Here is a 16,446-nt window from a genome sequence, read left to right on the forward strand (position 1 = left end):
TGCCACGGTTAGCAGTATAAATTCTTATCTTTTGCCTAGGGGGTAAATACATTCATTCCTACAGTAATGAATTCAGGACAGAAGATTTCACCAGAATGAAATCAGATAGCGTAAGTGTATTTAGTGTAACACTTTGTTAAACAGAGTATTCCCCAAACTCAAGGCACCTAAAAGTTCAATTCAGGAGACTTTTGAGGGTGGGGGAGGGAGGAAGATTATGAATGAGAAATACTTCAGTAGAAAGTGAACTTTTCTTTGAAGAACCAAGGCCCCAGTTTCTAGCGTACTCCAAGAAAGGGATCAAAGTTTTTTGTAAGTTTTTCTGCAGGAGACACAAAGTCAAGAAGTACAACCTCTAAGGATAAGCAAAGTATTGGAATACTCTTTTTACTCCCTAAACCGAAGACGCGTTTTAGTTTCAGCCTTGCTAACATCTTCCTGTAAAACAAAGCCAAGACGTAAAACTTAAGAGTGGCAGAGGTGTGGCATCTTTCGGGGTGCGGCTCAAGTTTAAACGCCACTTTGGAAGCAGCCCTCCCGGCCGGGAGCTCGGAAAGGAAGGTTTAGGAGAAGCCATCAGTCAGTCAGATCTTCCTGCTGGAAGGTCGGCGCTGAGGTTGGAGTCGACCCCGGAGCAGCGGAGAAGACGCCTTGGGGGTGAAGACAGCTGGGCCGTCAGGCCAGCACAGTCAGGGGGCACCTCCACCTCAGCTACTCTTCAGTTTAGCCACCCACTCCAGGAAAGCCAGGAGGGGATTCGCCTGGGGTTAGGCCCGCTGGAGGCTGTCAGCGCTCTTTAGGACCTCAGGGAAACCGGAGAGGTCCTGGCTTTAGGACCCAGGAACTCCGAGGCAGCCCTGACTTAGTTGCCTTGGACCACAGCACCACCTACTTATAGAAGCATCCCGAGCCTCGGCCCGACTGCATCTCCATCGGAAAGTGAGCTCGCCATCCCTTCGGCCTCGCGGGAGCGTTCTGTCTCCCACAGCTTGGAAACGGAGAAACCTTAGCTGTGAAGTGGCTGTGGAGAGAGCTCTGGAAACCGCACAAGTGGACAGGGACCCAGAGAGTGAGAGCGGGCGTAACCCTTGCCGTAGGATCGCACACACCGGCGGGGACGCAGCATCCCAGAGGCTGCGGACCCGCCCGCCCCGCCGCGCTCCTGCTAGGCGCGGTCAGTCCAGAGGACCCTCCGGGCACTTCGAACCTAAGGCAGCCGCCGGATCCCAGAGCTGCTACGCGCTCCCGGCGGGTCTCGGCAAACTTTTCCCCATCCCACGTGCTAGCGAGGCGTCTCGCTTTCTGAGCCCTGGATGGAGCTCCGCGCCTAGGCACGCCGCACAGCCTGAGACGTAAGTGCTCACGGTAGGCGACCCGCGCCTGGCCACCGCGACCACGGCGCTTGGGTACCCCACTGTGGGACCAAAGGACCGAAGAGCGCGCCTTTAACCCTGCACCCTCGGGAACTGTGGAGCTCTTTTCTTTTCCGGAGCGCCCGCGCAAAGTCCTTTCCCCAGGGTCGGAGCCTATAGGTCTGCAGAGGTTGCTAATTCACTGATTGTAATCACCTTCCTCTCCAAGTTGCAGGCAGCTGTGCGCTTGGGGTTAAGCTGCTCCGCAGCTCCTGCCAGGCAGTGAGTTCGCTTCCCCCCTCCCTCCCCTTCTTAAATTGGGACGCGTGAAGAGGCAGCTGCCTCCCTGGGCCTCTCTCCACCCGGCTTCTCCTCCTCGTCTCTCAGGTTCAAGGCGGAAAGATGCTGGTTGCGCCGAACTGACCAGTGCAGGCCCCTGGGCTAGTGGCGACTCCCCCTCGGCGTCTTCCTCAACAGCGCGGACGGCGCCGGCTCCTCGGATGAGCCCTCCAGTTCCCCGACTTTGAGAGGCGTCTCTCCCCCGCCCGACCGCCCAGATGCAGTTTCGTCTCTTCTCCTTTGCCCTCATCATCCTGAACTGTATGGATTACAGCCACTGCCAAGGCAATCGATGGAGACGCAGTAAGAGAGGTGGGTTCTACCCTGCCGGAGGCGCGTGGGGTCGGGGTCGGGGGCGCGGGTGGCGGCGCTCGCTCAGGGGCTCAGGTGGGCAGGACCGTGCCCTCCACCCCCCGCCATTGCGCGCCACCGCTCCCCGCTTTCCGGTCTCCAGAGCTCTGCCGAACGCTGTCTTTTCCGTGCTCAGAAGGCGCGGCGAGCCGGAGCGAGACGCGCGGCGAGCCGGGCGTCCTGCGGGAGTTCAGGGCTGAGCGGTGCGGTCCGTACCCACGTTGACTGCCGAGCTTCTACTTCTGAACTCTTCTCTCTTTCGGTCTCTCGCTCTCTTTTTTTAAGCTTGGCATCCCTTTTTCTTGTTCTTTTTGTCTTTTTCTCTTTTTAGCCCTCTCAACCATCTTCCTTGCAGCTCATCTTTCTCTACATTCACCACCCACGTGCGGCCCAAGTCCTGACCCCAGATAGCTTTGGACACGGCCTACTACTCGGCGTGTGTGTGTGTGTGTTGGGGTGTGTGTGTATGTCTGTGTCTGCGCGCGCGTGTGGGATCGAGAGCTGGGGAGGGTTACCAAGTCGATGTGCAGGACCTGCATTTCTAGGAAAAGAGCAACATTGATTTCTTTTTCTGGACTCTAAGACTAGGTGGGATGACGTACTGAACTTAGCGCATTGAGCGGCAACTCGTGCGCAGGTTTTTTGGGGGGAACGCTTGCTTGCAGGGTGATGTTTTGGAGACAGGCCCGACTTTGCCCTCTCTCTTTACTCCCCTCAAAAGCAGCTACTTCTGAGAGAAGTGCCGGCGCTCAGTGAAACTCACTTGGCGGCTTTTTGACCTCCTTCCTCTCCATCACCTGTGTGCACTGCGGGGAGGCGAGTGGAAGCCTTCAGAAAGGTTTCAGAAAGCTAGATTTCTTGATGATTTAGTGCGCCTGTATTTCTGTCTCCGAGTTCTGCTGCGCCTGCAGCTAGTCCAACTGCGTTTTAGGGGAAGGGCTGCTAAACACTGTTAAGTCCCCTGAAGGATTTAAACGCAAACCTCAACACCCCCGCTCCCAGCACGCACAGCCCCACCTTGCAATACCGCCTCACGGAAGGTGCACAGCAGCCCCTTAGAGTTTATCCGTCTTGGTCGTGCAGTTTGGACTTCTGCGCAGTTAGAATTTGTCTTGAGGTTAACAGATTTTGATTTTTCTGGGATATGAACGTCTCGCTCGACTTGTGATGCGGTTTATTTACAACTCGTTTCATGGAATCTCCAGTCCTGCATCCAGATTTTGGAGAGAGGTTTCTGCGCCCTAATTTTTCAAAGCTTTTTGGGACGTCGTTAAGCTGTTCTCACCTACCCGCAGGGCTGAAGGTTGGCCGGCCAGAGGGCAGAACTCAGGATAACTTGGTGTTGTGCGATTTCCGCCGCCTCTGCTCTCCAATTGACACTATGGAGCTGTGGTTTATGAGAAGGATACCCCTTTCTCTCGCCCTCATTTCTCGTACTCTCCTTGTCTTTCATTTCTGACATTTGGAAAATGTTTATTTTCAGAAGTTTTTCTGAATAAATGTACTAGGGAGGAATTTCTTCCCAGAGGCCATGAAAGTTTGATACTGATACCAGTCTTGCCAAAGTCCCTTTCCATCTCCTTCACCTCCCCTCTGCCTCCTTTCTCCACTCCGGTATTTTCTTTCCAGGTATCACTTGGTAGAGTTGGCAATTTTTGATTACCCTGGTCTAAGTGGTCAAAGTGTAGGGAGAGGCTTCCCTACACCCCTCACCCCCTGCCCCCAAGTAGACACTGCAGCCTATTTGGTGGAAAAGACTAAAGTGCTTTAAAATGTTCAGAATACAAAATATCTAAAATCCTTTGCCAAATTCTTGTTTATTAGATGACTTGCTAATTCAGCGATGTCTTTCTGATCCACATTGCCTGCCCCATTGTGGTTGAATTGGGAAGAATCAAGCATGTTGCTTTAGTAGAACTTAATGCAGAGATGCTCTTTGGTGGAACATGACATTACAGCACTCCTGCGGCCAGAAGCGATACTGCATGCTTTCCTTTCCAGTGCCATCTCCGAAGTTCTGCCTATACCTCCTCCTATATCTGATGCAAAACCTATTTGTTTCAAAGGTGCTTTAGCAAAATCTCATGGCAGTTACCACCACATCCCCAAGTGCTGACATTTAGAAAACCAGTTCTAAAGTGTGCAGTAGTGACTTTTGCCAGACAAACCTTTCAATTTAATAAAATTCAAATGCTTTCAAGTACATGTAAACTGGTAAGGTTGCAAAGAAAAAATTCTATCAAAATGTGTGTGTTTTCCTTAACAGATGTCCCTTCCCAAATCTCAAGCTTCTGGCTAAAATAACTGCAACCCTTAAAAGTGACCACACTATCTGTACCAACAAAGGGCGTACTGTGTTTTTAATTAAAAGTGGAACTACTTAAAGTGCTGGCTAGACAGTGTAGGGTGATAGTAGCTTTTCTGCTTTGCAAGGAAGCTTAAGGATTGCATTGTGAGAGTATTGAAATGAATAGAGATCTAACTCAGGTTGTGTGAATTGTCCCTCTTCACAGGCTTAAGCTGGTTTTAATTGATCTCATGTCCACTGATTGATCCTACACCAATTGTTGCATACCAAACAATTGGCTTTCCCAAAGGAGATTGATTTAAATTAGTTCCTTGGCGAATGCTTGACTACTAGCCAAATCATGTCAGCAGTGACAGTTGACATGCTAGAGCCTATTGTGGTACTAACATTTCCCCCTTTCCCTTTGTTTTGGATAGTGGCAGTTAAGTATTACTTTCTAGGAAGAAAAGTGATTAGTACATTAAAAAAAGGTGTTGTGGCTTAGAAGATCAGTTATTTTCTTGGCTTTGTGCTGTGATGTCGGCAGCAGTGATACCAGGATTGGTTAGGCTAATGCCCGGGATCTGATTCTTTTTCTTTTTTTCATATTCCATCTGCAAATAATCAAACCTTCACTGTGGAGCATTCTCAGAACTCCTTTGGCATTATGTTTAGTCTGCTCTATGATCTCAGATGCTCTATAATATCATTTTCTTAATGAAATAAAATTCTTGGCAGAGATCAGATAATTTAGTCAGTTAAAATCAATTGCATCCAGTCTGGAATAGAGAGCAAATATATCCTTTAACTTTATGCTTTATTTCAAAATATGGCCAGAGGATTAGAGACTAGAATGTCAGATAAAACTGTGTATGGGAGAGACTATCATAAACAACACTAGCCATCTACTAGTCTTTTTGTCTGCTTATTTAGAAAACAAAATCATACGGTAAAAGTGCATTTGATAATCACTACTGGGGCCTGGCAGCAATACATTTGAAAGTAAGGCACAAACACAATAGTGAGAATGAATATCTTGTAGATGGGAGACACATGCCAACGTTTTGAAACGCTGATTGACAACTCATGTGGTGTCTATGTGGTAACTCATTGGCCCCTCACCCTCCAGTCCCCTTCAAAAACATAGTCGTTATTAGCTACTGTTAACCCCTGTGGCCTGTATCTGTCTTGGGACCTCTTATGGTTTATTTGTATGGTAAACTGGGTTATCCGATTTGTCTTATTTTTTGGAACGGTTGTAAGCCACATTTCAGGCTGCATTACTGAAAGGTAGATAGACAAATCATAACTTTATTATGGTCTTCTGGGATTTCTTGAGCTTAGTATGTAGTGATTTCATTTTATATCTCCTTCATTCTATTGATTTGCCCAGTCACAGATTTACCAGGGATTTATGAAAACTTCTTGATGAAATTCTTTAAGAGCAGCAAGGCTCCCAGACATGTAATTGTGTTTCTGGTGGTCTGATGGTAGGGGGCGTGGTATGACAAGTGTTTCCCGCCATAGCCTTTTCCCTCCTGAAGCCTCAGCTTCTCTCTCCATAACCGCTCATTTTCCTACGATTAGATTTGGCTTCTTCCATGAATCTGAAGTGTTTATCACAAATAGTGTGGTATGTTACTGGCAACTTCGGTTGTTTAAACAAAACAAAACAAAACACTACATTTCCTCTTAAACCTTATAAGGCTGAATTAATTAGTGTTTTAAAAAATCAAATGAGTAGATGTGGAGATATTTACAAGTTTTACAAGTACTTTTAATGATAGCTTATTTCTCACAGTATTCTTTCAAAATACAAAATGGCACATGGAACATATTAACCTACGCTTAAAAGCTTCGGAATACATTTGTAGGCCTGCTTTTTTAAGTTTAGAGTGTTTCAGAAAAGCTCATGTGATGTTTTAACTTTGCAGCATAAATATGTTCTTTCTTTTCTTTTGTTCTCTTGTTAATGGGCTTTTCTTCCAGCATAATTCTGAGTTTTTCTGGCCAGTACCTTACCAGTGCGCAGAGGTTAGAAAGTTGCCATTTCCCCAACCAACGTCTTATTCCTCTCTTGAAATTTGGAAATGATTCAGAATAGGTGACATTTCCTCAGGCCTCCACTTATCCTGGCTTTCGTTATCTGTTTATAAAACTAGCTTGGGTCAAATCCAATGTTTACAGAAATCACAAGTTGGAGATGACACTTCTAATTTCTTTTTTTTTTTTTTAAATAGATTTTATTTATTTATTTATTTATTGGCTGCGTTGGGTCTTCTGTTGCTGTGCGCCGGCTTTTTCTATTTGCTGCGAGCGGGGGCTACTCTTGGTTGTGGTACGCGGCTTCTCATTGCTGTGGTTTCTTTTGTTGCAGAGCACGGGGTCTAGGCGCGCGGCTTCAGTAGTTGTGGCACACGGGCTTAGTTGTTCCGTGGCATGTGGGATCTTCCCGGACAGGGATCGAACCCATGTCTCCTGCATTGGCAGGAGGATTTTTAACCACTGGGCCACCAGGGAAGCCCCGACGCTTCTAATTTCTTAATGCAAAACTACGTCTTGATTTATTCAGAGACTAACTGGACAGTTTATAGATTATCCAGGCTTTTTACTTCTTTTCTTCCAACTGACTGCCTTTTGAACCTTTTTTTTTTTTTTTTTTCTGGAAATAAGCACTCTTACCCCTCCCAAGTTCAGGAAATAGATGACAGACAAATCATGTGACAGAGTACTTGAGAACCACCCTGCTAAAAGGAGGTGGTAAGCTCTGGGATAAAAATAAAGTTTAAAATGTTCTTTTTCCAAAATGTTGTGATGGTCACTGTTTTTTTCCCCCATTATCTGCCACAATCAAGGATTGACCATTAGATACAGTGTTGCATGTCATATTTATACATTTTCACAATTTTAGCTGGAATAAATATGGAAGGCACTAATAAATACAGTACATAAGTAGTATACGATTATATATGATAGGGAAGGCATATCTACTTACGTGCATATACGTACGTGTATATGTAGGTCTGTGGGGTGGGGCATGGTGTAACTATGGAGAATTGGGTTTTTGTAACTAAAAAGGATTTTTACTCGTCTTTCCCATTTTTCATCTTTTTCTCGGGACAACAGAGCAGGACAGGGGTAGGTGGGGGGGCTGAGGACTAGAGGAGGGAATGGGTAAGGATACGGTGTTTTTATTCTTTCCAAGACCCACCCCCCACGTATCCTTCTCTCCTCTAGGACCTTTCTGTAACCAGTCACCCTCTTTTCAAGCCTGCTGCTATCCCGCCATCCTAAAATTCCTAGGACCTTTCTGTAACCAGTCACCCTGTTTTCAAGCCTGCTGCTATCCTGCCATCCTAAAATTCCTAATTTCCTTCTTTCTCACCTTACTTTCCAATCTTTTTCTTGACTTCAACCCTTCTCTTGTCTTGCCTAATAATCCGCTTTCATTCACTCACTTGTCAGTCTGTCACCATCTGGCTTCTACCTCCACCATTTCATCAAAAGGGTTTTCTTAATGGTCATCCATTCTCACTACTCACCTCAGTGCCAACCCTGCCAACGTTACAGCCCTCCCGTCTCTGAGATTATCACTCCTTTCCAAAGAAAGTCTCTTCCTCTGGTTAGTGACACTGTACTCTAGTTTCACCTCCCATATTCTGCACATTTTTCTTCTTTGGTCCCCTCATTCGGAGTAGGTGTCGGCTCCTATTTCTTTACCTTTATTCTTTCCCTTGGGGAATTTTATCCATCCCTTTATCCTCAACTGCCTTTTCCATGTAAAGTCCTTCAGTTCTATCCCCCTTTTTTTTGAACTCCAGATTATGTTACTCTCCGATTTCCCAGCTACTGCCATATGGATAAATATTTCATGCACCCTCATATATGGATAGGTGTTCCATTCCATGCACATTCAGTCTTGACAACTCAATTCCTCTTCTATGTGTGGAATTACTCTTCCTCTCCCAAATGTGTTCCTGTACCTGTGTTCCTTTTTTCTGTTCAGGGGTTTCTGTGTGTCAAGGCTGGAAGCCTAGCTGTAGCCTTTGACTTTCCTATTGTCTCTTTTGTTGGTTTGTTCAGTCTTAACGGGTATCAGAAATGTTGTTTACGTCTACCCCATACTCTCCATTCCCAGAGGTATTTCCTAGCTCAGGTCCTCACTGACTCATTTCCCATCATCCACTTCTTCCTCACTCCATCCTTTACAATGCTGCCACATGGAATTTTTCTCAGTGTGATCCACAGATCTGATCATGTTACTTCTTTGCTAATAAACCTCAAACCTCCCAGGTCTCCATATTGACTGCAGAATAAATTCCAGCTTCTTTCACTTTACATTCAAGGGTACTCTACCATCTGACCACAGCCTGTTTCCAACCTTCCACCACCACGAAAGCACTGTATGCTTAAGCTACACCATATGAGTTCATTTCCAAGCATACCGTTATGTTTTCATGTTTTTGGGTTGTCGAGCATGTGGTGGTGCCCAGCTAAATAAAAGGTCACCGTTTCTGTGAAGCCTTCCTGGAATTTTCCCTAAAAGCTTTCTTAGCTTTTCATGCTACTCCTAAAGGACTCTCATTTCCCCCTTTATTTTGGCTACTTTGCCACATGTGTCATCTTTACTATATTTTAAGCTCTTCTAGGGCAGAACTTTGGCATACTCATCTTAATACTCCCCAAACCAGGCCAACTAGAGTGCTTCCTCCACAAGCTGTGGCTGAACAAAAAGTCAGTGATGATGAGATTTTGTTGTTTGCCCTTAAAATAATGCTAATGACTTAATGAGAAATGTTTTTCTTTTCAATTCGAAGTTCTTTGGGCATAGTTGAATGAATAATTAGGATAATAGGTATAATTTGATTATTTACTATTCTTTTTTAGAGTTTAAAGATGAGCAACACTGATATATAAAAGCATCCCAGTCTAGCCTTATTCTGAAGTCTCTGATAATCTTCAGAATTTCAGAGTACACTAGTGCTTGCGTGTGTATTCATATACCTGTTTATTATTTGAATGATAGAGTATCACAAATGGTGGGTGAGTTTGGAGAGGGGAGGGGGGAAACTCTGTGGGAGTCACCCATATCTAAAAAATACTTCTAAACGAAGGGCCAATAAAGGATTTTCATCCCCAAACACTTTGTCTGTATGAATAATTATTTAGAGAAGAAAGAAAGTAGCATTTATCTTCTTAAAAGGCAGTCATATTAATAACATAAATAAATTAGTGCAGGCAAACATTCAATCTTATATTTATGACTTTAGAATAATAAATATAGCAGTGTAGACATACCTGTGAGAGACACAGCTGTGTGTGTGTGTATGTGTGTATTTTAGAAGAAGTTCTTCTGTAGGTGTGAGCAGACTACATAGTTTTTTGTACAGTGCCTTCCAGGAGAGCACTGACATTTTGCTACCCTTTGAAGGAGGTGAGACTGGTTTAACTAATAAAGAAGATGAGCTGCTTACTGAAATGTATAATTTAAAAAACTATTTTTTAAGTGGAAGAAAGCTTAGAACTAGAATCCAACCCTCCCGAATTCACTGGCTTTTCCTGTACACAGTACACTCTGAACATCAGTGTTCGTTTTAAAAGAAGAAATCACCTTTGAGCCCATTCAAAAGTTCTTTGGACCCAGAGTTTTACTGAGCCTCAGAACTTCCTACAACTCATAATTATGCCACTAAAGTAACTGGTATTAAGGAACCGAAGGCTGAGTGGGTGGAGTGACTGCGGTGTAAGAGCATAAGTGTGATCTGGTAAAAACTTGCATACTTGCGTTGTTCAATTTTTTATCAGTGTTCTTGCATATGAATTATAGGAACTTCTTTTATTTCTGGTACTCCCATAGCCAGAACAAATATCTGTGTGTCTGTGGGTGTGTGCTTGTGTATCAATATGTTTGTTTGTAGGTGTGTATATATGAATTTTGTACATACACTTATGTGTTATGTATCACATAAGTGTTATGTATCATAACACCATCATATGATCAGCATAGCCAATCAAGGTTAGAGAAAAGCTAGTAAATACTATTATTTTTACTCTTAAAATGTAGAGAAACTAATTGTAGGTAGCTCTCCACCTTATCTTGTCATTTGGGGAAAACCTTTACAATTTACTTAAAACCATTTGATTTTCATCACCTGCTGAAGGATATTAAGAGCACTTACAAAACAGCTGGTTCTGCACGTTTCTTTTGAGCAAGGCTTCTTAACTTGGGGTCCAGAGATGGGGCCAGGGTTTCTGTGAGACTCCTGAAATTAGATGCAAAACGTTTTCTGTTTCTTTTTAGCATGTAAAGAGAGGATCTAGAGCTTTCAGTGAGGTCTTAAAGTGGCCATGGTTCATCTTTCCTTCAACAGGTTAAGAAGCATTGGTTAAAGAAATAGGAGGTAGACCTTGTTGAGGAGCACGATGCCAACTGGCTGCTTCAAATTGACATAAACTTTTAGGAAACAAGTGTGTATTTTCCATATGTGGGTTTCCAGCCATTTGCCGTGTGTATAATCCACAATGTGAGGACACATTGGAAACACTATCTCAAGACTTATTTCAGTAAATAATTACTTGGCTAATAATACCTTTCTCAAAGGCAATAGTTGTTACATTCTATTTCCCTAAAAAGTTTATAGAAGTACAAAATAAACACAGAATAAGGGGTTCTGTTAAAGCTTCTCATATATTCTAATTTTTATCTCATTAATAAAACAGTAATATAAAGTTTTAGAAATCAGTGTTGCAATTTTCCAGCTGATGATGTGCAGTGCTGGCATTGAGAGGATTTGTATGTTTCACACTGCCAGTTCACAGACTGGTCAGAACCAGGCTTAGCACTCTTCAATTCTGGCCACGTAGGCTTCTACAAGATTCTTGCTGCTGTGTCAGCACACTTAGAATTTTTCTACCGTGATGGCCTTCCTCTCTCACCTATCACTGGATTCAGCAATCCAACCAGCCACTTAGCAGTTAAAACACACAGAGCGATAGAGGGCGCACTTTGCATTCTTTTCCTCGTGCTTTGTTCTCTGAAATGTAGGTTTTTGTGCTTGCCTTGCCCTGCCCTGCCCTGCCGGGTAGGTTCAGGTGGGAAACCTGTTCTACTCTTTCCAGTAAGATTGAGGCTGTGAACAATTTGACCTCCTCATGGAGAGACAGGGAAAAGGAAAAAGTAAAGAGAGCTTTCAGTTTTACTGAGAATTTCTGGTTTTGGTCCCTAGTCTCCTTTTGACAAGACCTTCTCGCCAAAAGGCAGACTTAACCAAACTCACAGTTTTAATATCTGTGAGGCAGATATGAAAGCTAGAGATTGTGTTCACCGGGAGGTGGATTCCAGCTTCTGTAGCCACTTTGGAAAACATTAGTTTTTCTTTTTTTTCAATTAAATTAAATTTATTTAAATTAATTAATTAATTTTTTTCTTTTTTTTTAAAGAATGTTTTCAGTAAAGTGCATGCCTAAAAATTTAAGCAATTGGTAAAATTCGGAGTTGACCAAACGACTCCAAGTTAGTACTTCCCAATTGTTTGCCAAATTCTTTAATCTTTATGTAGAGACCCATTTCATTCAATGGATCTCTCACATTGCAACCCTTTGAGAATGATAAAAACTGTCTGATCTTATCTTGAAAAATCTCAAGTTTAATTTTTTTATGTTCTCTTTCCCCTTCATGTAATAATGTCTGACATAGGATTTAAAAATTCTCTGGCCCTTCATTGTTGATCACCTTACATTCTGTGTTCTAATGCTTCTTTCTTGGCTTTTGGGAACTCGCTGGCAGTCCCGTGGTTAGGGCTTGGCGCTTTCACTGTGGGGGCCCGGGGTTCAATCCCTGGTCGGGGTGGGGAAACTAAGATCATGCGAGCTGAGCAGCGCTTCCCCCCCCAAAAAAAAGTCTGGCTTTTAATGTTGAAGACAGTTGTGCTATATCTTCATTAACCTTCCTGTGTATCTATGTATTGATAGTAGACCAGGTTTCAAGCTGAGTCATAGCTGGGTTAATATCCCCATGATCAAGTGATGTGTCCTGTGCCCATCACACCCTTCCCCTCTGCCACCCCCCCACACCCCATAGCCCTTTAGAGTGACTGTGGTATTCATTATTCTCAGGTGTTCCACTGCTATAACTGGTCTTTGAGGACTCTGCACTGAATGATCCCAGTGGCATGGGAAGAATTGTACCTGGGGCTCCCAGGTCACCATCCTTAAATATAAATTAAAGCAGTCCTAGTCTGTGACTTGTCCTCTGGGTAGTTCTTGTAGGTGGAAGAATATCTTGTTAAAATTCTAATTTTTGACACTCACTTCTTGATGATGTTTTAGAGGAGCACTTCTTTGGAAGTGTGTGTATGTATGTGTGTTTAAGGGTCAGGTTTACAGGATATTTTGAGGGACTCCTGGGTATTAGTTCTGAGCTCTAAGTCAATATGAAGACATGACAGAGAATAGCTGTAGGTGGAGTGAATAGAAAGAGCAAACATTAAACTTTTCTGTTGACACAAGGATCTGGGTATCTGTCTGATGCTTAGGGAGAAATCAGGGCTGTCTTACCCAAAGCGTTCCTTCTACTGGTGAAATATACCTCATGGTTACTATCCTTCCATCAACTTAGTATTATAGAGAAACTTTGTTAGGGATAGGAGACTAATTTGAAAAACCAAATGTTGTTTGATAGTGGACAGCAGTGGTTCCCAGAGGTGTGATTAGTGGGTTGAGGTTAGTTTGTTGTGGAGCCTCAGAAAGCCGTTCACACCACTCCTGGGGGTCAATAAGTCACGTCCTGGCTGATGTGATTCTTGACTGAATCTGTCAATTATGAAAGATTTCTTTGTCCCTCTCCCTTTGAATAATACTATCCTGAAAATTGATCTAGAGCTTGGCAATTGTCTCTTGAAAATTGATGGTCCAAAGTTATGAATTTTGTGCACTTTAATTGTTCTCTCGTGTAGAAGTAAAAATAATTAGTTCTTTGCAGCTGCTGTGGGTGATCTCAACATGATTTTGACTTGAAAGCGACTCAAAATGAGTAATAACTGTTCTAAAGGCTTTGGCAAGCTTCAGGTAGTCATCTTTTTTGTTGAATTCTGGGAGAGAGTTTTGAAGAAATGGGAGAGTCTGGACCTAGAGAGAGGAAGAAAGCAGGATCACTCCTTTCCAAAACTTGAGGCCTGTCACATGGAAAAAGGGTGTAATTCGTTCTTCCCTTGGGATTAAGGCAAAATGAAGGAGGCTCATAGGGAGGAAGATTATGGCTTATATTTAAGAAACTATCCACTCATGTAAAAGACCCTTTCTTGATGCCCCGAGTCATTGGAAACTGCCCTTTTCCAGCAGCAGAGGGTATCTCTTAAGAGTGTTGTAAAGCCAGTGGCTGTATTGAGTGTAGAGAAACCTTGAAGGGCCACTCACACCATAAGAGCCATGATGAGCACATCTGCAATGTATCTGGCATCTAATATTTAAATAGAAATTCTTGTTGACAATTATTCAACTCAAATTATAAGACCCAAATAATGTCCTTCCTAAATAGAGAACACTAAACAAAATCACTTCTTTAGATTCTTCATCACATGCCTCTGTCATCATTCTAAACTTCAGTAATAAATAGTATTATACATATTGAAGTCTAATCTGAATTCCTAAAACAGAAAAGATGTATCTCTCAAGTCTTACAGGACCAGGATGTCAATTTCGAGAATGTTTCGTTATAAGAAGGTCAGATTTCAATGCAACTATAACCAGCATGGGTTATGCCATACAAATACTTTGCTTTCTTTAGTGGGGTTACTAGACTGGAAGATAAAGGAGCATTGGACAAAAATTCATAAATAATAATACTTTGCACTTATGAAAGCATAATAGGGTTAAAAATTCTTTTGAACAGGTAGAGAAATGGACATATATCATCTTCTGTTACTTACTTGAATTACATTTGACAGAGTGGTGAGTAATGGATTGATGTGCACTTTGCAGGAAGCCTCTGGCATAGTAAAGGACCCCTCTTCAGCCTAGTTTGGAACAATATTTTCTTAATGATTAGGTTGAAAACAGATGGGCATGCCATCCACACTTGTGCATAATATGAAGTAGAAGAGGACACTTAAAAGGTCGGTTGACGTTACAAAAAGATCTCGATGGCTGGGAATGGCAGGATGAATTTGTGAATGAAATCTTTTTCTTTTTAAACATCTGTATTGGAGTATAATTGCTTTACAATGCTGTGTTAGTTTCTGCTGTATAACAAAGTGAATCAGCTATACATATACATATGTCCCCATATCCCCCCCTCTTGCGTCTCCCTCCCACCCTCCCTATCCCATCCCTCTAGGTGGTCACAAAGCACCGAGATGATCTCCCTGTGTTATGCAGCTGCTTCCCACTAGCTAGAAAAAAATGCAGAGTTTAGATCTTAAGATCTAGGACCCAACTATGGATGAATAGGATGTTGGAGGCAAGGGGTTACCACTGATTTTTGAGGTGACAATGTGATATAGTTGCAAAAAGAAGTTGGCTACATTAAGAGAAATATTTACCTAGATTAAAGAATGAGGCAGATGAAGGTCCTCAGCCCACACCAGTGGTTTGTTCTAGATGTCATTACTTTCAGAAGTGCATTTGCAGCACACATAATACTGTATTGATTTCCTAGGACTGTTGTAGCAAAGTACCACAAACTGGATGGCTTAAAAGAATAGAAATTAATTTTCTCACAGTTCTGGAGGCCAGAAGTCCAAAATTAAGGTGTCAGCAGGTCTGTACTCCCCCTGAGACTATAGGGGAGGATACTTTCTTGCTGCTTCCAGCTTCTGGGGACCCCAGATGTTCCTTACTTTGTGACAGCCTAACTCCAATCTCTGTCTTCACCTTCACACGGCTGTCATCCCTCTGTGATGGTCTCTCATCTCTTCTTATAAGAACACCGCTTATATTGGATTAAGGACCACACCAGTGACCCCATGTTAACTTCATTTCAGCTACAAAGACACTATTTCAAAATAAACGCACATTCACAGGTACTGAGGATTAGACTTCAGTGTATATTTTGGGGGGCACAATTCAACCCATATGTCCTAACCTGTGGCAGACCTGTAGGTTCTTTAAATCCTCATTTTCACAACTCTGTAATAAGTATTATTATTATTAATGATACCATAAAAATAATAGTAATAAAAGAAAAAGTAATGGCAATAGAAGTATAATAACTAGTGGAGCACTGTACACAGCCGCTCAGATTGTGAACTGCACATAAAGCATGATATTAATGACAACCCCTGGAAGTATGCACCCAGTGGCCCTGTGGGGAAGAATGCTTTAGCCATGGTTTAGAAGTGTGTAGGTTTTGGAATCGGACTCTCAAATTCCTTCCTGCCCATGAAGTTCCACGAAATTGCACGAATCCAAAGAATCGCCTGAGTGTGCTGATTACATTTTTAAATAAATCCATGAATCAAAGTGACTTCTTCAGCTAAAGCTGAAAATTCTGTTTAACTGGCTTCCTTCTGAAGTTTACAGAACTCCAAGAGCTGTTAGCATCCTTTATGAAGTAATGTTAGTGAAGTAATTACTCAGATATCAACATGGTCTACTGTACAGTTGCTTCTGGTGTTAGAGGTATCTTAAATTAGTTCCCTCTGATATTGAGTAGTATCTAATATTGGCACTGCCAGGGAGCTGGATCTGTTCATACTTGTGTGCTATATATAAAGGGCTGGTAAGAACATACTTTTAAATGTTCTCACATTTTAAATGTGATAAATTTCAAACATACACAAAAGCAGAGAGGGTAGCATAAGACTGCCTATCACCCAGATCGAACAAATGTTGAGATTTCATCACACTCGTTTCATCTATTCCTTATATTCTTCTTAAGTTTTTATTGTTATGTGTTATAAAGCAAATCTCAGATGATACATCATTTTACCTTATCTATTTCTTACAAATACGGACATTTTCTTACCAAACCACGGTGCCATTAACATACCTAACAAAATTGCTTATTCCTTGGTAACACCTCATAATCAGTATGTCATCAAACTTCATCAGTTGCCTCAACAATATCTTTATACAGCTGATACGTATGAATCAGCACTGATGTAACACCCACTCATTGTA

At 42.7% G+C, this 16,446-nt stretch overlaps 1 protein-coding gene across 1 annotated transcript in view; it reads left to right on the plus strand.

The window, feature by feature from the left end:
* The first annotated feature begins 912 nt into the window (after window positions 1–912).
* The window catches only part of RSPO2 (R-spondin 2), a 156,916-nt gene continuing 141,382 nt past the window's right edge, over window positions 913–16,446 (plus strand). The window contains exons 1-2 of the mRNA XM_067711489.1: window positions 913–1,352; window positions 1,740–2,003. Of these exons, the coding sequence (XP_067567590.1) occupies window positions 1,910–2,003 (94 nt within the window). The 5' untranslated portion in view covers window positions 913–1,352; window positions 1,740–1,909. The remainder of the gene's footprint in view (window positions 1,353–1,739; window positions 2,004–16,446) is intronic.

The sequence above is a fragment of the Pseudorca crassidens genome, chromosome 17 (genome assembly GCF_039906515.1).
Source record: "Pseudorca crassidens isolate mPseCra1 chromosome 17, mPseCra1.hap1, whole genome shotgun sequence".
Taxonomy (NCBI): domain Eukaryota; kingdom Metazoa; phylum Chordata; class Mammalia; order Artiodactyla; family Delphinidae; genus Pseudorca; species Pseudorca crassidens.